This window comes from Thamnophis sirtalis, unplaced genomic scaffold, assembly GCF_051295495.1.
Source record: "Thamnophis sirtalis isolate CommonGarterSnake01/CBP01778 unplaced genomic scaffold, rThaSir2_p1.2 scaffold_2, whole genome shotgun sequence".
Taxonomy (NCBI): Eukaryota; Metazoa; Chordata; class Lepidosauria; order Squamata; family Natricidae; genus Thamnophis; species Thamnophis sirtalis.
In genome coordinates, this window is record NW_028261382.1 from 166,850,220 (window position 1) to 166,870,389 (window position 20,170).

General features: G+C 40.2%; 1 protein-coding gene across 3 annotated transcripts in view; it reads right to left on the reverse strand.

Annotated features, from left to right (window-relative positions):
• The window catches only part of CDKAL1 (CDKAL1 threonylcarbamoyladenosine tRNA methylthiotransferase), a 325,960-nt gene that overhangs the window by 234,182 nt on the left and 71,608 nt on the right, over positions 1-20,170 (reverse strand). For all 3 annotated transcript variants that reach the window (XM_087707390.1, XM_087707388.1, XM_087707389.1), the window contains one exon: positions 18,699-18,783. In XM_087707390.1, coding sequence (XP_087563516.1) covers positions 18,699-18,783 — 85 coding nt within the window. The remainder of the gene's footprint in view (positions 1-18,698; positions 18,784-20,170) is intronic.

The window sequence follows — 20,170 nt, forward strand, 5'->3', positions numbered from 1 at the left end:
ATTGATTGTCTGGATGCCAGAGATGATCCCTTCAGCATTAAACTAATGTCGTGCAATCAGGGGCATATAATCACAACAGAAATAGCAATAGCAATAAGACTTCACAACAGTATATGAATTGCATGTAATATTCCCCAAAGAAAACTGGATAGGAGTTGCTGCTGATCAATGTTATAGTCAGTTAGCCCAGATTGGTCATTTTGAAATCCGCTTTAACATCAGCATTTTTTTTTCCTTTAGCATCTCTTTGCAATTGTCTTTAAGTTGAAACTTTATGTTGATGATTCTGTTACATTACTACCTTAATGTGTTTACCACTAACACATTCTCAATTCTGATAATTTAAGGTACCTTGCTATTGACATATAAATTGTTATGGAACCAAATGTTTTTTTAAAAACCCTACCCTTATAATGTTAGCTTAGTGATAAACCATGCATTTATTTAAAATGGAACAAGGAGCTCCAAAAGCCATATCTGTAATCACAATCTGCCACAGTAACAGAATCCTCTCCTCTCTTTTTATTTCAGAGATTTTGGGCAACAACGCAAGCTGTTTTTTTGATAAAAGGTATAGTGTTGTAGCAATATGCTTAAAAGCATTTTACGATAGTGCAAACCCAAAAGAAACACCTTGGTTTGATTTGTATAAACACCCAGTAGCTGAGCACTTGATCTCTCTGTTCACAGCTGGGTCAGATGGTTGCAAAGATATCACAAATAAAAAAAAGGGTAACCAAAACAGCACTGCCTTTCTTGCCAGATTACTGTTCAGACAAAAAGTACGACAGGTGGCTTATGCACTGCTCCAAATTAAATCACAGACTGCACCAAACATTATACTAATCATCGTGAGATTCTTTTTGTTCAACGTTACTCATCACCTTCCATTTGGGAAGCAAGAAGAAAATTGCTTCAATGACAGATGAATCACAAAAGGAGAGCAGGGATAGCCTGAACGTTAGGATCCAAACTTATTTCTTTGCAACAGGAGGGAAAGTTTTGGCGTCTTGTTTTCTACCTTTTGCTCCCTTAATATTATTGTTTGTTAAGTAAACTCTGGCTTATCTGGAAGAAATCCATTCTGAAACACCAGGTGGCTTCATTGAAAACATTCTTCTCCCAACAGATGGCCAGAACTTCTTTATTAAATACATCTTTGGTGCAGTCGTCACTATCTGAGCCTGTGTTTCACTCCAAAACTAAATCATCATCACCATAGCCAATCAACCGAGGCAGAAGGGGGCAACCAAGTAGCAGTTAATAGCAGTTAATAGCAGTTAGACTTATATACCGCTTCATAGGGCTTTCAGCCCTCTCTAAGCGGTTTACAGAGTCAGCATATTGCCCCCAACAACAATCCGGGTCCTCATTTTACCCACCTCGGAAGGATGGAAGGCTGAGTAAACCTTGAGCCGGTGAGATTTGAACAGCCGAACTGCAGAACTGCAGTCAGCTGAAGTAGCCTGCAGTGCTGCATTTAACCACTGCGCCACCTCGGCTCATCTCACAGAGCCAAGGTTTCAGTCCATTTTTTAAAATGGGATGGGAGAGGAAATGTGCTGCCTACAGTCTGGATGTCAGATTTCATTACTAGTATAGATGGTCCTCATTTAACTACCACTTATTCAGTGACCATTCTAAGGACGGTGCAATGTTGCTGAATGAGCAGCACTTATGACCGGTCCTCAAAGTTCTGACAATTGCAAGGCCCTCGCAATCACAGGATGATGATCTGGGGCACCTGGCAACTGGAATGTATTAGTATTAGTATTAGTATTTGGTTTATTTGTATGCCGCCCTTCTCCAGGAGGGACTCAGGGCGGCGAACAACTCAAGAGGGGAAAGGGAACATAAACAACAGTACACATAATTAAAATACACGAAAATCACACAGCCATACCAGTCGAGAGGGGAGGGGAACTCATCAACCCCAGGCCTGCTGGCACAGCCAGGTTTTGACGGCTTTCCGGAAGGCCTGGAGAGAGGTGAGGGTCCGGATCTCCGCGGGGAATTCATTCCAAAGGGCTGGAGCTGCTACAGAGAAGGCCCTCCCCCGGGTAGTAGCCAGATGGCATTGGCTGGTGGACAGAACCCGGAGGAGGCCGACCCTGTGAGATCTGACGGGTCTTTGGGAGGTAATTGGCAGCAGGCGGTCTCTCAAGTACCCAGGTCCAATACCATGAAGGGCTTTATAAGTTACGACTAGCACTTTGAAGCGTATCCGGAGACCAATCGGTAGCCAGTGCAGCTCGCGGAGGATAGGTGTAACGTGGGTGTACCGAGGTGCACCCACAATCGCTCGCGCGGCTGCATTCTGGACAAGTTGAAGTCTCCGAATACTCTTCAAAGGCGGCCCATGTAGAGCATGGATTTCTGACCATCACAGCATCAGGTGGCATGATTTGTGACCTTCACTTCCCAGTAAGCAAACTCAATGGGGAAATCAGCTGGAAGTTGGGATCGCGATGTTTTCATTTAACAATCCGTGCTAAATGTCATTTAAGGGACAGCAGGAACTGCTTTTTACTAAGTCGTGGAGTCACATGACATTGTGCTTTACAACCGCATCACTTAGCAAAGGAAATTTCAGTCCCAAATGTAATTCTTAAGCAAGACCTACTTGCAATAATAAATAAAGTGACATTCTGAAAGTGGGATTTAGAATGGTGTCTATTGCATCCAACATTACTGTACACTACTGTAATGCGCTCTACATGGGGCTGCCCCTGAAAAGTGTTCGGAGTGGGGCTGCCCCTGAAAAGTGTTCAGACTACAATTGGTCCAGAATGCAGCCGCGCGAGCGATATTGGGTGTACCAAGTTATTTAGATAGATGATAGATAGATAGATAGATAGATAGATAGATAGATAGATAGATAGATAGATAGATAGATAGATAGATAGATAGATAGATAGAGTGTTACAACCCCTGGTATGCCCAAATATGGGAGGAAGTTCACTGCTTCCATTCTCTGTCCATCGGCTCGTTACAAGAGACCATCCACACAGAAACCCAATATTTTTACTGTTGCCTTTGTTACATTTGTGTTGTATTTGTGCTGATAAATAAATAAATAGATACCTATCATCCTGGCTCAGCTGATAAGGAGTCGACCTCTGTGGCTTAGTGGTTAACACATCTGCCTAAGATGCAATACAGCACAGGTTCGAATCCCAGTAAGGGTATGGCTAGCTGATGAGAGCTAAATAGCTTGAAATAGATCTATACTAGTCTCCCTTTATTTATTTATCAGCACAAATACAACATTATATATATATATATATATATATATATATATATATATATATATATATATATATATATATATATATATATATGTGTGTGTGTGTGTGTGTGTGTGTGTGTGTGTGTGTGTGTGTGTGTGTGTGTGTGTGTGTGTGTGTGTGTGTGTATATGTATATGTATGTATATGTATATGTATGTATATATATATATATATATGTGTGTGTGTGTGTGTGTGTGTATATATATATATATAGTATTTGTGCTGATAAATATCTTGTGACGAGCCGATAGACAGAGAATGGAAGCAGTAAACTTCCTCCCATATTTGGGCATACCAGGGGTTGTGACTCTAAAATACATACATATATACATACATACATACATACATACATACATACATACATACATACATACTACTCTGTTATTGTCATGGCTGCTCAGAGTCACCTTTGGTGGGATGGGTGGCTATATACTTTTGATTTAATAAATACAATTTATCAGCTTTTCCTGCAGATGGTTTTTAAAACACAGAGCAAGCCTTCACACACAATACCCCACAACATCCCAAACATTATCACCCAGCTAAAGATGCCTGTCACAGGTAAATCTGTCAGCTGCTTAACAACTGTTGTGTTTTTTGGCTAGGGCTATCATTATTTGTTTTTTCACACCTCTTTTATTCTTTGTTTTTCCCCCCCCCCCTTTTACTAAAGTTAGCCCTTAAGGCTTACATTTAAAGGTATATTTAAATTGTTATTGATAGGGTTTCCCCCTTCTTTTACTTTAACATCTGTCAGGCCTCTACAAATATACAGCTTACCTGAGCAAAGGTAAAAGCAAGGAGAAGAAGGGGGCCCCCCGGGCATATGAATCTAACCCCTATTGTCCTCTGTAACACCGAGAAAAATCCTAAATCAGATTTAACATCTGTAATATAATACTCCACCCCCCCGCCCCAAACCGTACCGTCCTATACATTCAGTAATTGCAGCATCAGTTTTAAAAAGCCGCTTCTTGGGTTTGAAACTTAAACAAGGAGGAAGGAAAAGAGGGTGAAGGTAAATGTTTCCATTGTCCTTTGTGAAAACTGAAAAGTCCCACCCATTATTCAGCAATCCAAATTAGTCAGCCCTATTAATTAGTCATAAATGATCTAGTGAACAGCAGTTTGAGGAAAGGCACTCCGTACAGATTTCAACTGCCTTGCTTCCAGTTATGACTTTCTAATCCAGATGGCCCAAGAGTCTTTCTTTAAACTGTCTAGTAACTCTTGGTAAACAAAGTACATATGGTAAGCACAACTTTATCTGCAAATAAAACACACACACACACACAATTCCTTTGGTTACCTACCTGCCTGCACCATCTGTCAAGCAGATGGTTCAGGTTTCATTCATAAGATTGGGTAGGGGAGGATAGCTGAAAGACAGGCCCTCAAGGTAACATTTGATTCCAGGCACCAGCCTGCAACAGAGACACTCTGAAATAGGCAACATCGGGATGAAAGACATCAGAGTTCCTTGTTAACTAAGAACATTTTCTACTTGCTGCTCTTCAAGATACAGATTTCACAATGCTCATATATGAAACTGAACGCATTGCTTTTGAGAGAGAGAGAGAGAGAGAGAGAGGGAGAGAGGGAGAGAGAGAGAGAGAAAGAGAGAGAGAGAGAGAGAGAGACTGAGATTGATTTATTTCAATGATGTGGGTCATGTCAGAAATATATTGTGAAACTGACAGACCAAACTAATGTAATGTTAAGGGTTTATCTGTCAAGGCTGCAAAAGATTAACAGCTGGGGGTAAAAAACATTCCAGAAGGTTTAGATACAATGCTATTTGGAGGTAATCTATGTTTTAAATTGTTTGAAGTAATTTTAAAGAAAATTGTTATATGAAAGTGAGTTTTATCTACCAAATCAGAGGTAGATAGACAGTGATCGTGTTTGTCATATGATTTCCTATCCAATAAATCTGCCGCTTTTAAATATTTAATGAATAAACCTTTCCCACTGATATGTGAATGAGAGGTAAAGAGGTAAAGATTAACCAGTTAGGCATGTCTTTATAACCACTGACATTAAAGCAAGTACCGTAAGTCATTATTTCAGTTGGAAATGCAGAAATAAAAATAAATATTTCCATACATATATTGAAGAAAATATTTCTGTTCAAGACATCCAGTTAAGCTAAGACATCTATTTTTGGTTTCAGTAGAAGGAGGAATACTTATAATTTTAGCAAAAGATAAATAAATAATCCGGAACAAAAATCATACATTGTTTGAATATCACATTTTTTTTAAAAAAAGTTCATTATATCATGTGTGAATCTGGTCATGATACAAGTTTATAAACACATTTCAGAGATTCGGTGTAAGGGAAAATGAAAATTGCCTACTTAGTGGTTATTGTTCAATTTATTTCCTATTTTTAAATACTAACCCGAAAAGTGAAAAATGTATGCAGATATCAGAGAGAAATACAATAATAGTAAGAATATTCTCAAGGAGATTTCTTGTATTAGTTACTTTCTAAAGATCTGTGATTGTAGATTTCAGAATTCATTTCAATTTTCCTTTTGTTACACCCCCACAATATTGTTTAGAATATTTTTATAGTCATTTGCTAATATCTCTCAAATTAACAAAAAATAATTAACGTCTGTTCACCAATGAAACTTTTAAGTATCTTGGACCAGAGGTCATATTAAACTCTTCCATCTCCCAGTGAAGCTTTAAAAAAAATGTGTGTTTGAGGGTAAATCATTAAGATTTGTAATAGTTTTTATCCTTTTTCCACATAGCATGTACACAATGGGGGGAGGGGGTTTCTACAAAATTATGAAAACTACTAGGATTTATGGCTAATCCTACACATAAAACTAAACCATGGTTTTCAAGTTAGAACAGCAATATTCAAATGAGCGCCTTCCCCTGGCCAAAGCACAAGGAGTCAATTTTAGGGCTACACAATGCTGTAGTCTCACAACAAAAAGGTGTTGCTTTGAGGAATTACAGGCTCCTTCTACAGCCCTAGAAGTACTTAATTGTTTTTTGTCTGAAGCTCAGCCTAACACTAATGAATTTTAGCTAAGCATGTCTTTCTAAACTTTAAAATTTGCGATTTTAACTATTGTTATTTTTTAATATTCCAACTTTATTTTTCTTCCATTCAATCATATTCGATTCTTGAAGAGTGCCTGAACAAGTCCATGCAGTTTTTTGGGCAAGATTTTTCAGATGTGTTTAGCTCTGCCTGGCCCAAAGTCACCCAACTCGCTTTGGATGACCTTGAGCCAAACAAAACTATAACTCACGGCCTCCCACTTTCTAACCTTAACCACTACACCCAACTGGCTCTCCAATTTTAACTACGGTTATTTATAACATTCCAACTTCATAAGACAAAGTTAAAAGCAGGCGATTTTATGTCATCTGTAGAATTACACATATATATGCGTTCAGAACCTCTGGCGGATGCTTTATCCTCCAGTGGAAAATACAGGTAGAACTTAGGCCAGGAAAACAGAATTGCATCTCTACTATTTTCCTATAGAGCCAAATTGATACAAATCGATTGTCGGGTTCTCGGGAATCCACATGTCTCTTGTTGAGGTCAGGATGAGTGATTTCTGGCTTGCTTTGCCTGCTCTTTCTTTAAATCAGGGGGGAAACGCCCAGTGATGGGTTTCAAAATTTTTTGGAACCTCTTCTGTAGGTGTGGCCTGCTTTCCGGGTCCACTGGTAAAACCTCTTCTAACCGGTTCGGTAGATTTGACGAACCGGTTCTACCGAATAGGTGCGAACTGGTAGGAACCCATCTCTGGAAATGCCCCACCTTGTTTTGTTTTGTTGGGGGGGCGGGAGCCACTTTCTAGTTTGAAAATGATTTGTTCTGAAAATATTTAAAACGTTGGGGGCCAGAAGGGCTGGCAAAACACTAAGTGATGAAGAAACTTAGTTGTGAACAGAAATGGCAGGCTTGTTTCAGCAGAGTACAGTATGAGGCAGGCATGTATCAGCTGTGTTGTGAAAGAAAAACTCCCATTTTTAAACCCAGCCTGGAACAGAACTGACGCTTGGAAAAGCAGTCCGGGGTTTGAACTCAGTCTAATATCTAATTGGAAAACAAAGTATGGCTCCATCAGTCAGATTTACCGTATGAACTAATAAAAAACAAAGCTAACCAGTTTCACTTTATGCAGTCATATCCATCAGCCGATGTTGTGCCTGGGAGCTAGGGTGACATCAGTTCAAACAGACCAGTGTCTGTATGCTTTACGAAGTTTGGAAAACGGATTTCTTTTATGAAATTACATTTTAAGAGGCAGTGGGTAATGTTTCCACAGTATATCAAGAAACCAGCCCCTCCAAATATGGAATAATGGATTATGTTTTATGTTATTAGTGTTTTATTTTTGTGTCTGCAATTAAGGGGGAGGAAAAAGCCCTCTTGATGAGATAAGACTTTCTGCCAAATAAGTTACATTTTAAAAGGATCTTTTTTTTTTCACATTAGTGATACAGTACTGTTCAGAGGACAAAGAATAGCAATCTTGGATATCAACACCACTAAAGAAAAGGATACGTAGTAGTCTCTGTAAACTGTCCATTGTTTTGTTTAGAAACTGAGTGAGAAATCTCCAGTGTTGCTGTCAATAATTTCATGAGTGTCTCATTATGTACTGCACGGGTGTCAAACTTGATTGGGTCCAGAGCCGGATTTTCCTACAGGCTAACTAGGCTTCAGCCTAGGGCCTCAAGATCAAGAGGGGCCTACATTCAAATTGTTAGCAAAATTAAAATTACACTATTCTAAAAACAGTGAACACTAAAACACTGAACTGAAAATAAGGAGAAATTCTACGCATATGACTAATAAACAAACATAAAAATGTATTGGTTAAGATCGTTCCAGCGCCGCGGCAGTTGGGGAGCCCGCCCACGTTCCCAGCAGCGGTCGGGCGAGAGGCGCGGTTGCTCCCAGTAGCCGCCCCGTCGACGCGGAGCCCACCAGCGGCCAGGCAGGTGAGGGCAAGGGGGCCGAGCCGGACAGCTGAGCGCAGCAGGGGAGGCGGCTGGCCTCGCTGCCTTTGCCGCAGAGCAGAGCCGCCCTCCGTCGGGAGGCCAGCTATATATATATTGATATATATTGATATACATCACAGTAATGATGTATTTTATTGTCTCTCATGCAATTTACAAACTTAAAAATGGGAGGTGAAAGGGCCTCATAAGTGGAATAGCCTAGGGCCTCTTTTCATCTAAATCCGGCCCTGATTGGGTCACATGATGTATCACGATATTTTTTTGCCTTTGCGGCGCTGGGATAGGCGTGACCTGCACGTGAGGCATTCAGCCCGCAGGTCACTAGCTTGACACCCCTGATGTACTGAATTCAGGAGAAGTACCTCAGCAAAAGTCAAAACTGTACAGAATGTACGAGAGAACATGCACCGAAAACAGATAGGGACATTATTAAACCAAAAAAATAAATGAAAGGCCAAGTACCTGGACTATATTTTCTAAGAGTAATGTTACTGCTATATTAAAAGCTCACAGCTCTTATCATGGGCAAACCTAAAGATAACATATCTGCTCCTTGCGAAAATTGGTTCTCACATTGATAAGAAGCCAGTAACTGCTACCAACCCATAAGGAGATGTAGGTAACTCAGCCTCCACAAGAGTGTCAGGCTTCTATCCACTTTAAGACCATGAAATAATGTTAAAATTTTTGCTAAAATAAATTGTCTATACCTTGGTACCTCACCTGAAAATAACTGCTGGTATTCTTAGGTTGAAACCTTAACCTTCCTTCTAAAAAGGTTTTACTTTCCTGATTATTAGGAGGAAAATTTAGCAGAGATTTCCGAAGTCAACCAAATTAAATTTAACACCTTGGCGACAAATTTAATCAGAACCAATCAGAATGTAAACAGAGGTTTAGACTGAGATGGTGTCGAAAGTGGGAGCAGGAGCACCTTCTAACTCCCTTGACTGCAGCTGACTACTCTTTAGCAGCAAATGGCAAGACCAGTCTACCCAGCCTGGTCTAGGGTTAGAGCAGGAACTGGTCTAGCAATAGCAGTTAGACTTATATACCGCTTCATAGGGCTTTCAGCCCTCTCTAAGCGGTTTACAGAGTCTGGGTCCTCATTTCACCCACCTCTGAAAGATGGAAGGCTGAGTCAACCTTGAGCTGGTGAGATTAGAACCGCTGAACTGCAGATAACAGTCAGCTGAAGTGGCCTGCAGTACTGCACCCTAACCACTGCGCCACCTCGGCTCTTAAGCCTCTGGGTGGTAGCACAGCAGCACTGAAGCAACCACAAATTTGGCAAATTTCCATGGGAACTGTAGGACCTGCATTTTGAAAGCTTTCCCTAAGTTAGCCCATTTGAGATAGCTTGGTTCAAAAATGGGTGGCCTTTGATACACCATTTCACCCAGTTCAAGGTCATATAAATAAGAGTTTTAGTAGATAATGTATATAGGTAATTATTAAAATGTATGTGCCTCCCAACTCCCAGTGACTCTTGTTTGATGAGTTTCAATTAATAGTAAAATACCTTACATGCAAATAAGAAATCAGAAGAAGACAGTTGTTTTCAAAACTTAATCAGACAAGTATCCAATTATATCAATATAAATATTTCTAATGATATCAACACAAGTGAAATGTATACCAATCATGAACATTGCCGTGAACTGGGCAAATTAGATCATTTTAATTCTTTTACAGATTTCACATTCATGATAGAAATTCAAAAATTCATAGAAGGCAATAAAGGTTTTAATTTTAAGAATAAATTTCATCTGGTGAAAAGATACATACTGTAAGAATTTGCTGAGCAAAATCACAATTTACCAGACTTGTAAAAGATACTCACATGAGTAAGAAATCTCTGTAAAAATGTTTGCAAATGACTCACAGTTTAGCTAACAATGTTTTTATGATCTAGTGGTAACACCTGGCCAGCCTTGGTCAATTTAAAAAAAAAAAAGGTTTATCACCTTTGGCCATTTTTTGCTACTATTTTAGTTTCTAAATGTTTATCTATCCAACTGCTCTTATCATTTCCAATCTCATAAGGAAGATTTATTAGACTTTGGAAACAACTTACACCTGATTTAGTTGCAAATTCACTCTAAGTGGGAAGTCACAAACACTCCAGGTATCTTTAAATGCATTTAGTAAACATTTAGACCAGAGGTGTCAAACTCAAGGCCCACGGGCCAAATCTGGCTCACGGTATGCTTAGACCTGGCCTGTGGGGCCACCCTGGAAACAGCAAAGGACCAACCTGCAGTGCCTCTGCAGAGAAAATGAAGCTAGGTTTTCGCTGGCAGGGCGCTCAAGCCACCACATGTGCTGCCGACACGGGTGATGTCGAACTGGCCATGCCCACCCTAGCCACCCGAGGTCAAACCCAAACCTGATGCGGTCTGCAATGAAATCAAGTTGAACACCCCTTATTTAGACTTAGATCTTATTGTTTTTTCCAGGATAAACTTTTTAAAAAATATTCCTTTGCAATTTAGTGCTTTTTTATCACTGGTCCTAAGGAAAATGTATTGTGGCTTCTCAAGACTTGCATAGAGCCCACAAGGAACTCCCCCTGAGAGGTCTAAACTTTAATTTTAATGTGATAGAAGAAAAAAATATTAATATATGATGCAAAAGTAATAATATTACTTATATTTAATTTTAATTAAAGATAAATATGAATAAAATGCAGTTCAGTTTAGTTTTTATTCTGAGGCAATCAGCACACTCTTTAAAAGTGTAGATTTTGACACAGAAAAAAATTAGCAGAAGTATGTTCAGCATGCATGATATTTTGCATACCAATTTGTATAACTATTAGTTACTGGACCATCCATCCATCTTGGACAGTTTAGATTGTGTAACTGAAGTGGGAAGATTCACCCTCTTATGCCTTGCAATCATCTGCAAAAAGAGAATCTAAATATTTCAAGTTCAAGTTCAAGTTTAATAAACTTACATGCCGCCCAATCCCAAAGGACTCTGGGCGGCTTACATAAAAGTACTAAATTTAAAAAGTACTAAAAAGTTTTTAAAAAGTAAAGAAAAACAAGCAGGTTAAAAACACAACACACTCAACCGTAGTGGGGCTGGACCTCATTCAAAAGGTCAACAGCCCCAGGCCTGCCGGAAAAGCCAGGTCTTAATAGACTTTTTGAAGGCCGCGAGAGTGGGGAGGGTCCGGATCTCTGGGGGTAGATCGTTCCATAGGGCCAGAGCAGCTACAGAGAAGGCTCTCCCCCGAGGAGCCGCCAAACGACATTGTCTGGTTGACGGCACCTGGAGAAGGCCCACCCAAAACAAATTAGAATTGCATCCAAATTAGGATGCCAGTCCACAAGACTACTTATGTAGAATACAGAATATTCTTTTCTCTGACTGCATTGTCCTTTCAATTTCAGGTGGACAACTTCCAGTTAAAAAGAAAAAAACAGTATCAAGACATACCAGGTGGTGGAGGATACATAATCTGCCATCATCCAACTCTTTCAAATTGAGTAGATCAATTTGTGAGAATGTGTTATCTATACATTCAATCGACCCTCCTTGAGAGATAGAATTCCAGTTGGAATATCATGAATATTCTGTTGCCAGAATTGATCTGACTATGATCTGATAATGACTAATGTTCATCAGAGAGAGGAAGGAGCCATCAAACAAGGGAAGATAATGTGTGTGTTGAAAGAAAGCTGAAGAAGCTTTCTGTGGGGTGACCAGATCATTACATGTAATTATGTCTCTGTTATATCTAATGACGCTATATAATTGCTTAGACTACCCTCTATGGTTATGGATGACAAAATATTCATATGAAAGGCTCAGTTTGTACAGATTTGTTTAAATGCTTGTGGTTGAAAATGAATTTTGCTCAGGATAGAAATGTGGGAAATTGTGAAAAATCACCAGTAACCTACAAGACAAAAGGGACTAGCTCCATTGCTTGAAAGGTGATAAATAACCTCTTCCAGCAACTATTTCATCATTGGAGTATGAAAAACAAGTAATCTCTGCCAACATTGATTCCCAAACTAGAAGCCAGTTCTTCTCTCTGTGATATTTAGAATTTAGACTGCATTTATGTTCTCTGAGGCACTAGAAAACTCTGACTCAGGGATAATCAGGTATAAACACACATGACCAGAAATATGTGCTTTTCCCAATCATGGACAATGAAGACCTCAAGACTTTAAACATTTAGAGTCATAAGGTAACTCTGTTTAGAAAAAATGTGGCTCCCAAAATTACCAAGAAGGTAATACTAACTAGTACTTCAAATTGTTATATAATAATTATCAAGATTATGTTTTGATGAAATTTCCAAAAAAAACACCACCCACTGTCATGATTTTAAAGTTTTATTTAAAATATTATCATCCAACCATTCTAACATACACACTTAAGGTAAATAGTGCAAACTAAAACAGAAAATAGTAACAAGAAGAAGGAATAGTATCAAGAAATGGTATCAAAACTACTTTGACTGACAGTGGATTATACAGATAGTCCTCGACTTATGACCACAAATTGAGCCCAAATTTTTTATTGCTAAGCGAGACATTTGTTAAGTGAGTTTTACCCCATTTTTCAGCCTTTCTTGCCATAGTTGTTAAATGAATCACTGCAGTTGTGAAGTTAGAAACAGGGTTCTTAAGAGAATCTGGTTTCCCCCATTGACTTTGCTTATCAGAAGGTCGCAAAAGGTGATCACATGACCCCAGGACACGGCAACGGTCATAAAAGTGACTCAGTTGCTAAGCGTCTGAATTTTTATCACACAACCATTGAGATGCTACAAAGGTTGTGTGAAAAATGTTCGTAAGTCAATTTTTTTCAATGCTGTTGTAACTTTGAACAGTCACTAAATGAATTGTTGCCAGTTCAGGACTACCTACCTACACTCTGGGGAAAAAATGGTTTGGCATAAACAACCGAAGTAGAATATGAAATGGATCTGTTTTACAAAGACATTTCAGAGAAAATGCAACGTGTGATTCATCGCTGAATTAATCTTCAGCATTAGAGGTTTGAAAGGAGCAGCTCAATCATGACTTGAATCTGACTGAATAATCAGTTTGATGAAGAGAGACAAAGCATTCTCAAGTCACTGGAAGCTTTATAGGACAAAAGCAACACTTTTGTTGCTGTGTTTTGAAATATACTGGAAACCCCTACAGATGTTTCAGCGCAGACAAAATATCTCCTCTATAACCACAACAAAAAGGCCATTAGATAATTCCGTGGTGAACAATATTTCGGTTTTAATTAAAATAAGATTTGGTTATATTTTGGACACAAAGAGGCGCTCCGATAACTGAGAACATGTTATTTCCACCGTTCTGCTTCAATGCGTGTGCCTACAGCATTGTCCAAAATTACCACTTATAACACTTGGAACCAAGTAAGTTATTCTGTTACCAAGATAATTGGCTAGCCCCAATCCATTATTGTTGCCTAACAACATATTAACGGTGGGTGTTTAGGAAACTCGGTTTTTCTTGGCCAGCCAGGCTGCCAGTGCTTCAATTTAAAGTAGGCACACAGCGTAAAGGAGAGACGGAATCACAGGCTGTTCATCTTTTAGCCCCACCCTCTGCTTTATTCTTCAGAGTACACCAGCTGCTTGAGTAGAATTAAAATACAGCTCATGTTCGCTCTCAATAGAAGCCCATCTGCACGCTGCACTAATCATCTGATTCCATAAAGTCCATTTGACTGTTTACTTAACAAGCAAGTTTTTAAGTTTATACGAGACACGCTACTGCAATGAGGTTTCCATCTATTCTTATTACTAACTGTGGATAATCAAAACAACCAGCTTTCTACTAGAATCATAATGTTGTTCCACAGGGCAAAAGGAAGCTGCACTAAAAAAAAAAAAGTACTATAACAATTAGGAGGAAAGTATAGCACAAAGTTCAGGATTTAAAAAAAATTAGGTAGTTACAGATCATTATATTAGTTCACCTGGAAACTATTGTTGGGGTTAAAAGAAAAGATAAAAACTTCAAGTAAAGATGACTCCTGGGGACTTTCTGGACGAATCCCTGTAATTCTTTTACACAAGAGTAGAGAAGTATCATTTGCCACCGTCTTTAGGGATTTCCTCCCCAATTTTCTAGTTTAACCTAGAGCAGGGATGTCAAACTCGATTTCATTGAGGATTGCATCAGGGTTGTGTTTGACTTCTGGGGCCCGGCGTGGCTGTGGTGGCCGTGGCCAACTCAACATCACGTGTTGGGGGCACCTGTGGTGGCCCGAGCGTTCTGCCAGCAAAAACGAGGCTCATGAGCTCTGTTTTCGGCTGCCATGGCCTCCTGCAATCCTCTGCCAGTGAAAATGAAGCTTAGCCCTTATGAGTTCCGTTTTTGCTGGCATAAGCACTGCGGGCCAGTCCTTTGCTGTTTCCAGGGCGGCCCCACGGACCAGCTCTAAGTACCCCGAGGGCCGGATGTGGCCCCTGGGCCTTGAATTTGACACCCCTGGCCTTGGGAATTGCCAGTTATCTCTCAGCCTAACCAGGTCCTAATTATATTAATTTTTCAAGACCAGGCAAAGTTTATAAGTATAATCTTTATGTCATTGTACTTAAATACAATATTAGGTGTCTACTTCACTAGATATGGCATTTATTATTACAGTTGAGGTCACAAACCCATCCCAAAAGTGATGAAAATAGAAGTTATCAGGATGTCAAAAGTTAGAGAACTAAAAGACATCCTATTTCCTAAAAAGCCATAGATTATGGAAGTAGAGAATGTCAAGTTGCTAGTCCTCTGCCTCACCAGGAATTCAACTTCTGGGTTTAAAATCACCTTAATGGTCATACCAATGAAAACTAGTCTTGGTTTCAGGATCCTTTCATAGTGACCTTGTACAGACATACACTCTGCCACATAGAAACAATTTTATCTCTTGGATCTCTGGTGTGCAGTGCACTGACTTATGATGAAGGGTTTTATTAAACTTATTTGTATCTAACTTTATCCCTTTCTCTAGATATTTTATTCACTGTAGATGCTAGCACTTAGCCAAACTTAACTCACCCTGTTACTATTAAGAAACAAATAACAGATTATGAGTGGAGCTTGTGTTCAGGAAAAGAGAGAAAGATGAATTTATGATACTATAAGACCTTTATATATTGGAAATGAAGTAGGAGAGGCTAAATTCAAATAGGCTGATGCCTACAATTAATTTTCTTAAAAGGTAAGCAAAATAAACATGAATATATTAATACACAATCAAAGGAGGTCAGTTCTTCAAAGCTTGTGTAAAGAATCCTGTGGTGAAATCAAAGTTTTTTACTACCGGTTCTATGGGTGTGGCTTGGTGGGTGTGGTAGGGGAAGAATACTGCAAAATCCCCATTCCTGGGGCCAGCCAGAGGTGGTATTGGCCAGTTCTCAAACTTTCCGCTACCGGTTCTTCAGAACCTGTCAGAACCTGCTGGATTTCACCCCTGGTTGGGGCTATGTAAACCTCATAATTATTCCAAAGGGTGGGCACCATGAGAGGCAAGGCAATTTCCTAGGAACAGATAATACTGCTTTAAAGATGAAATCTGGAGCATGTTCACTCTGTTGATCCTACCAGTTGGGCAGAAACAATGGAATAAAGGCAGCCTTTTACATAAGTTCATTCATTCAATTTGTGTAGCTACCCATCTCAAACCAGTGGCCACTCTGGGCAGCAAACAATCCTAAAACTAATCAAAACATGATACAAAAAGAACTTAAATACAAACAGGAGCTAAAATATATTATAACCCACTGATAACAGCCTAACCAGGAAAGAGGGCTCTCCATAAATTCAGGACCCGGCCACATAGCCAAGTCTCCAAGGCCTTCCGAAAAACCAGTGGGGCCGGGGTAATCCTAATCTCCAGAATGTTTCAGAGAGCAGGTGCTGTGACAATAGCAATAGCAGTTAGATTTATATATCGCTTCATAGGGCTTTCAGCCCTCTCTAAGCGGTTTACAGAGTCAGCATATTTCCCCCAACAACAATCTGGGTCCTCATTTCACCCACCTCGGAAGGATGGAAGGCTGAGTCAACCCTGAGCCGGTGAGATTTGAACAGCCGAACTGCAGAACTGCAGTCAGCTGAAGTAGCCTGCAGTGCTGCATTTAACCACTGCGCCACCTTGGCTCAGTGGTTAAAAGACAGAAAAAGACAGAAAAAGCGTGCCTTTTGGTCTTCACCAGCTGAGCCAAGGTGGCGCAGTGGTTAAATGCAGCACTGCAGGCTACTGCTAGATCAGCAGTTCAGCGGTTCAAATCCCACCGGCTCAGGGTTGACTCAGCCTTTCATCCTTCTGGGGTGGGTAAAATGAGGACCCAGATTGTTGGGGGCAATAGGCTGACTCTCTGTAAACCGCTTAGAGAGGGCTGAAAGCCCTATGAAGCGGTATATAAGTCTACTGCTATTGCTAAGTCTACTGCTATTGATGTCCTTTCGCTGACAGGGCCCAGAACATGCCTATCTTGCCATAACAGACTGGATGGGTAAAAACAACTGGAAGATGGTTTCTCAAGTAACCTAGGAAAGGGCTCTAAAGGTAACAACCAGCACCTTGACTATACACAGCAGCTTACTGGCAACCAGAGCAGCTCACATAGTTTGAGTACAATGAGCCATGCCTCAAACTTTTCATGCCACCACATTCTGGTCCAACTGCATTTTCTGAGGAATCTTCAAAGATAGTCCCTTATAGAGTCTACTAACTTACGAAGTCCATTAACCTTTATGGCATAAGTAATTATGAGAAGGAACTCCCAGCCCAGAAAGTGACTGAATTGACACACCAAGCAATCAAAAATGCTGGCTGGGGAATTCTGGGAGTTGAAGTCCGGACATCTTCAAGTTGCCAAGGTTGAGAAACACTGCCTTATAGAGTCCACTAACTTATGAAGTCCATTAACCTTTATGGCATAAGTAATTATGAGAAGGAACTCCCAGCCCAGAAAGTGACTGAATTGACACACCAAGCAATCGAACTAGAGATCTTCCTGGCCATAATTGCTACCTACTTTATGAATCAAAGAGAACTTCCAACTTACACACTAGTTCCTTCTGGCGAATAACCACATTCAGAATTAAAGGTGGAAAAGTTACAATATGAGAAGAACCTGGAACTGACAGCCATTCAATCTGGAGTCAAGGTTGAGTTTAAGCTTGGTCCTCCCAATCCAGAACCAAACCGCCACCAGGTATTGTGACAAGATCTCTGTGACATCATTTGGTTGCCCTGGTGTTAAGAGGTATAACAATACTGTCTGGGAGTGGCAGCTCCTGCTGAAGCAGCACATGGAAGCAACGGCAGGAGATCCATTGGTGAGTTTGGGTGGATCTACTAGTTGCACCTAGATCAAAGGTATTGAAGATGGTAACTTTTGCTTTTGTCATTTCTCAGATTAGTGTAATTTGCTATAAGTGGCAATATCATTCAAGAAAACACAGAAGTTTATAGGGTTGGGGACCTATAAAATGGCATTTGCAATAACAGCCCTCTCACTTTAAGAGTAGTTTGTCCCCTGAGATCATATTAGTCTCCAGCACTTCATCTTTCAGGAAACAAATATAAAACATTATCTTCCACAAGGCTTTTAGAAAACATTATTTAATGGAAGATAGCAGTAGATTTTTTAATATTGGAATGATTATAATAGTTACAGATTCTACATAACTGTAATCAATTAGTCAATATAATTATTCTTTGAGAATATATTTAATAATGTTCCCATGAAAGGTAAAGGTTTTCCCGCACATGCGTGCTACTCGTTCCTGGCTCTAGAGGTGGTGCTCATCTCTGTTTCTAAGCCGAGGAGCCAGCGCTATCTGAAGACGTTTCTGTGGTCATGTGGCTGACATGATTGAGCACTGTTACCTTCCCACCAAAGTGCTCCCTATTTTTCTACTTGCATTTTTTACATGCTTTCAAACGGCTAGGTTGGCAGAAGCTGGGACAAGTAACGGGAGCTCACTCAGTTACGTGGCGCTAGGGATTCGAACCGTTGAACTGCCAACCTTTCTGATCGACAAGCTCAGTGTTTTAGCTACTAAGCCACCGCATCCCTATATAATTATTCTTCAGGAATGTATTTAATAATGTTCCCATAATGTTACATTAAAATTACAAGATGGTAACATTTTTGGAATTTCTGGGGTCGTATCCAAGACTTTTAAGTACCATCCTGGGTTTTTTTTAAGGATTTTATTAAAGAAAACAACTAAATTAACCAAGTACTGTATAACTTCCACACTTTGGTACAATTACATCAAATTATACCTGTCTTCTGTATTTTACATTTCTGCTTTGAACAAGAATAGACATTAAGCAAGGAAAGAGTTTTCAATCATCTCTACTAATTCAAGAGTGCTTACCAAAAGATAACAACTTACTTAATTGAGTTCCGAAAGTGGTCTTCAGCAGGGCTTTTTACTGTACAGCTGTTCAATAGCCAAAGGTCGGCTTCTGCTGCATTTTCTGAAATATAAATACACGTTATGTATTCAAACTTTTATTTTGTACGACAACACACAGAAGAAATTGTGATTCAACACTTTATCAAAGGAGTGAAGTTTGCCTAAGTATTTGTGAATATGTGGCAGCACTGAAATATTAAAAAAAGATGGTTAAAAATGAACAAAAATAGATATACATACTATGGGGAAAATCATACGATAATTTGAGCTTTGATCTGAATCAGCAAGAGTGCTTTTGCAATAGGTCTTCACCTACATCAGGGGTGTCAAACTGGATTTCATTAAGGGCCACATGAGGGTTATGTTTGACCTTGGGGAGCTGGGATGGGCGTCGCCAGGGTGGGTGTGGCCAGCTTGACATCAGTCGTGTCGGGGCACCTGTGGCGGCCCAAGTGCTGTGCCAGCGACAACCGGCTCCCAAGCTCTGTTTCGACTGTGACAGCCTCCTGAAACCCTCTGCCAGCGAAAACAAAGCTTGGGAGTGCCGCACACAGCACTCCCAAGCTCCATTTTCACTGGCAGAGGCGCTGCGGGCCGGTCCTTCACTGTTTCCAGGGTGGCCCTGCGGGCCAGATCTAAATACCCTGAGGGCCAAATCAGGCCCCTGGGCCTTGAGTTTGACACCCCTGGCTTACACAGATCGGATCATATAAAGATTACTGGTTTTTTTTTCACCAAAGTGAGGCCCTTCGTCCACTATTGATATAGTGCAGGCAACATAGATTGATCTTTTCTATTAAGAGTAGGTCATCCGGTTTTGTGTATCCAGATAACCTGAGTTTAGCTTAGTTCCTGGTAACTGCAGCAGTCCCGCAGGTTCCTTGAGAGAGATACACAAGTGGTTTGCCATTATCATCTTCCAGGATACTTTTTGGACATCCCAGTCTAGCCAAGCCTGGAATTCCCAGAAGGTACAAGCATTAACTACCAGTAGGCCCAATCCTGCTTAGTTTCCAAGATTCATCAAGAAGAGCCAGGTGCTGAGATCTGCTGAGACTTTCCTATCTAAGTAAGTTATTTACTTCGTGACCCGTCAAAAGCGCGGACGCCAAAAGCGCGATCGACAAAATCGCGCCTTTGACGTCATCACAGCGCGACGAAAAAGATCGAAAAATTCAAATAAAAATTAATAAAAATTAAATTAAAGCAAGCCGATTCACATAAAGGTAAGGGTTAGGGTTAGGGTTAGGGTTAGGGTAAGGGTAAGGGTAAGGGTTAGGGTTAGCTTTAGAGCGTTAGCGTTAGCGTTAGGGTTAGGATAAGGGTTAGCGTTACGTTTTTCGTTACTTTAACGGTTAGGTTTAGGGTTAGGTTTAGGGTTAGGTTAAGAGTTAGGGTTAGGGTTAGGTTTAGGGTTAGGTTTGGGGGGGTTAGGGGAAGGTTTTAGC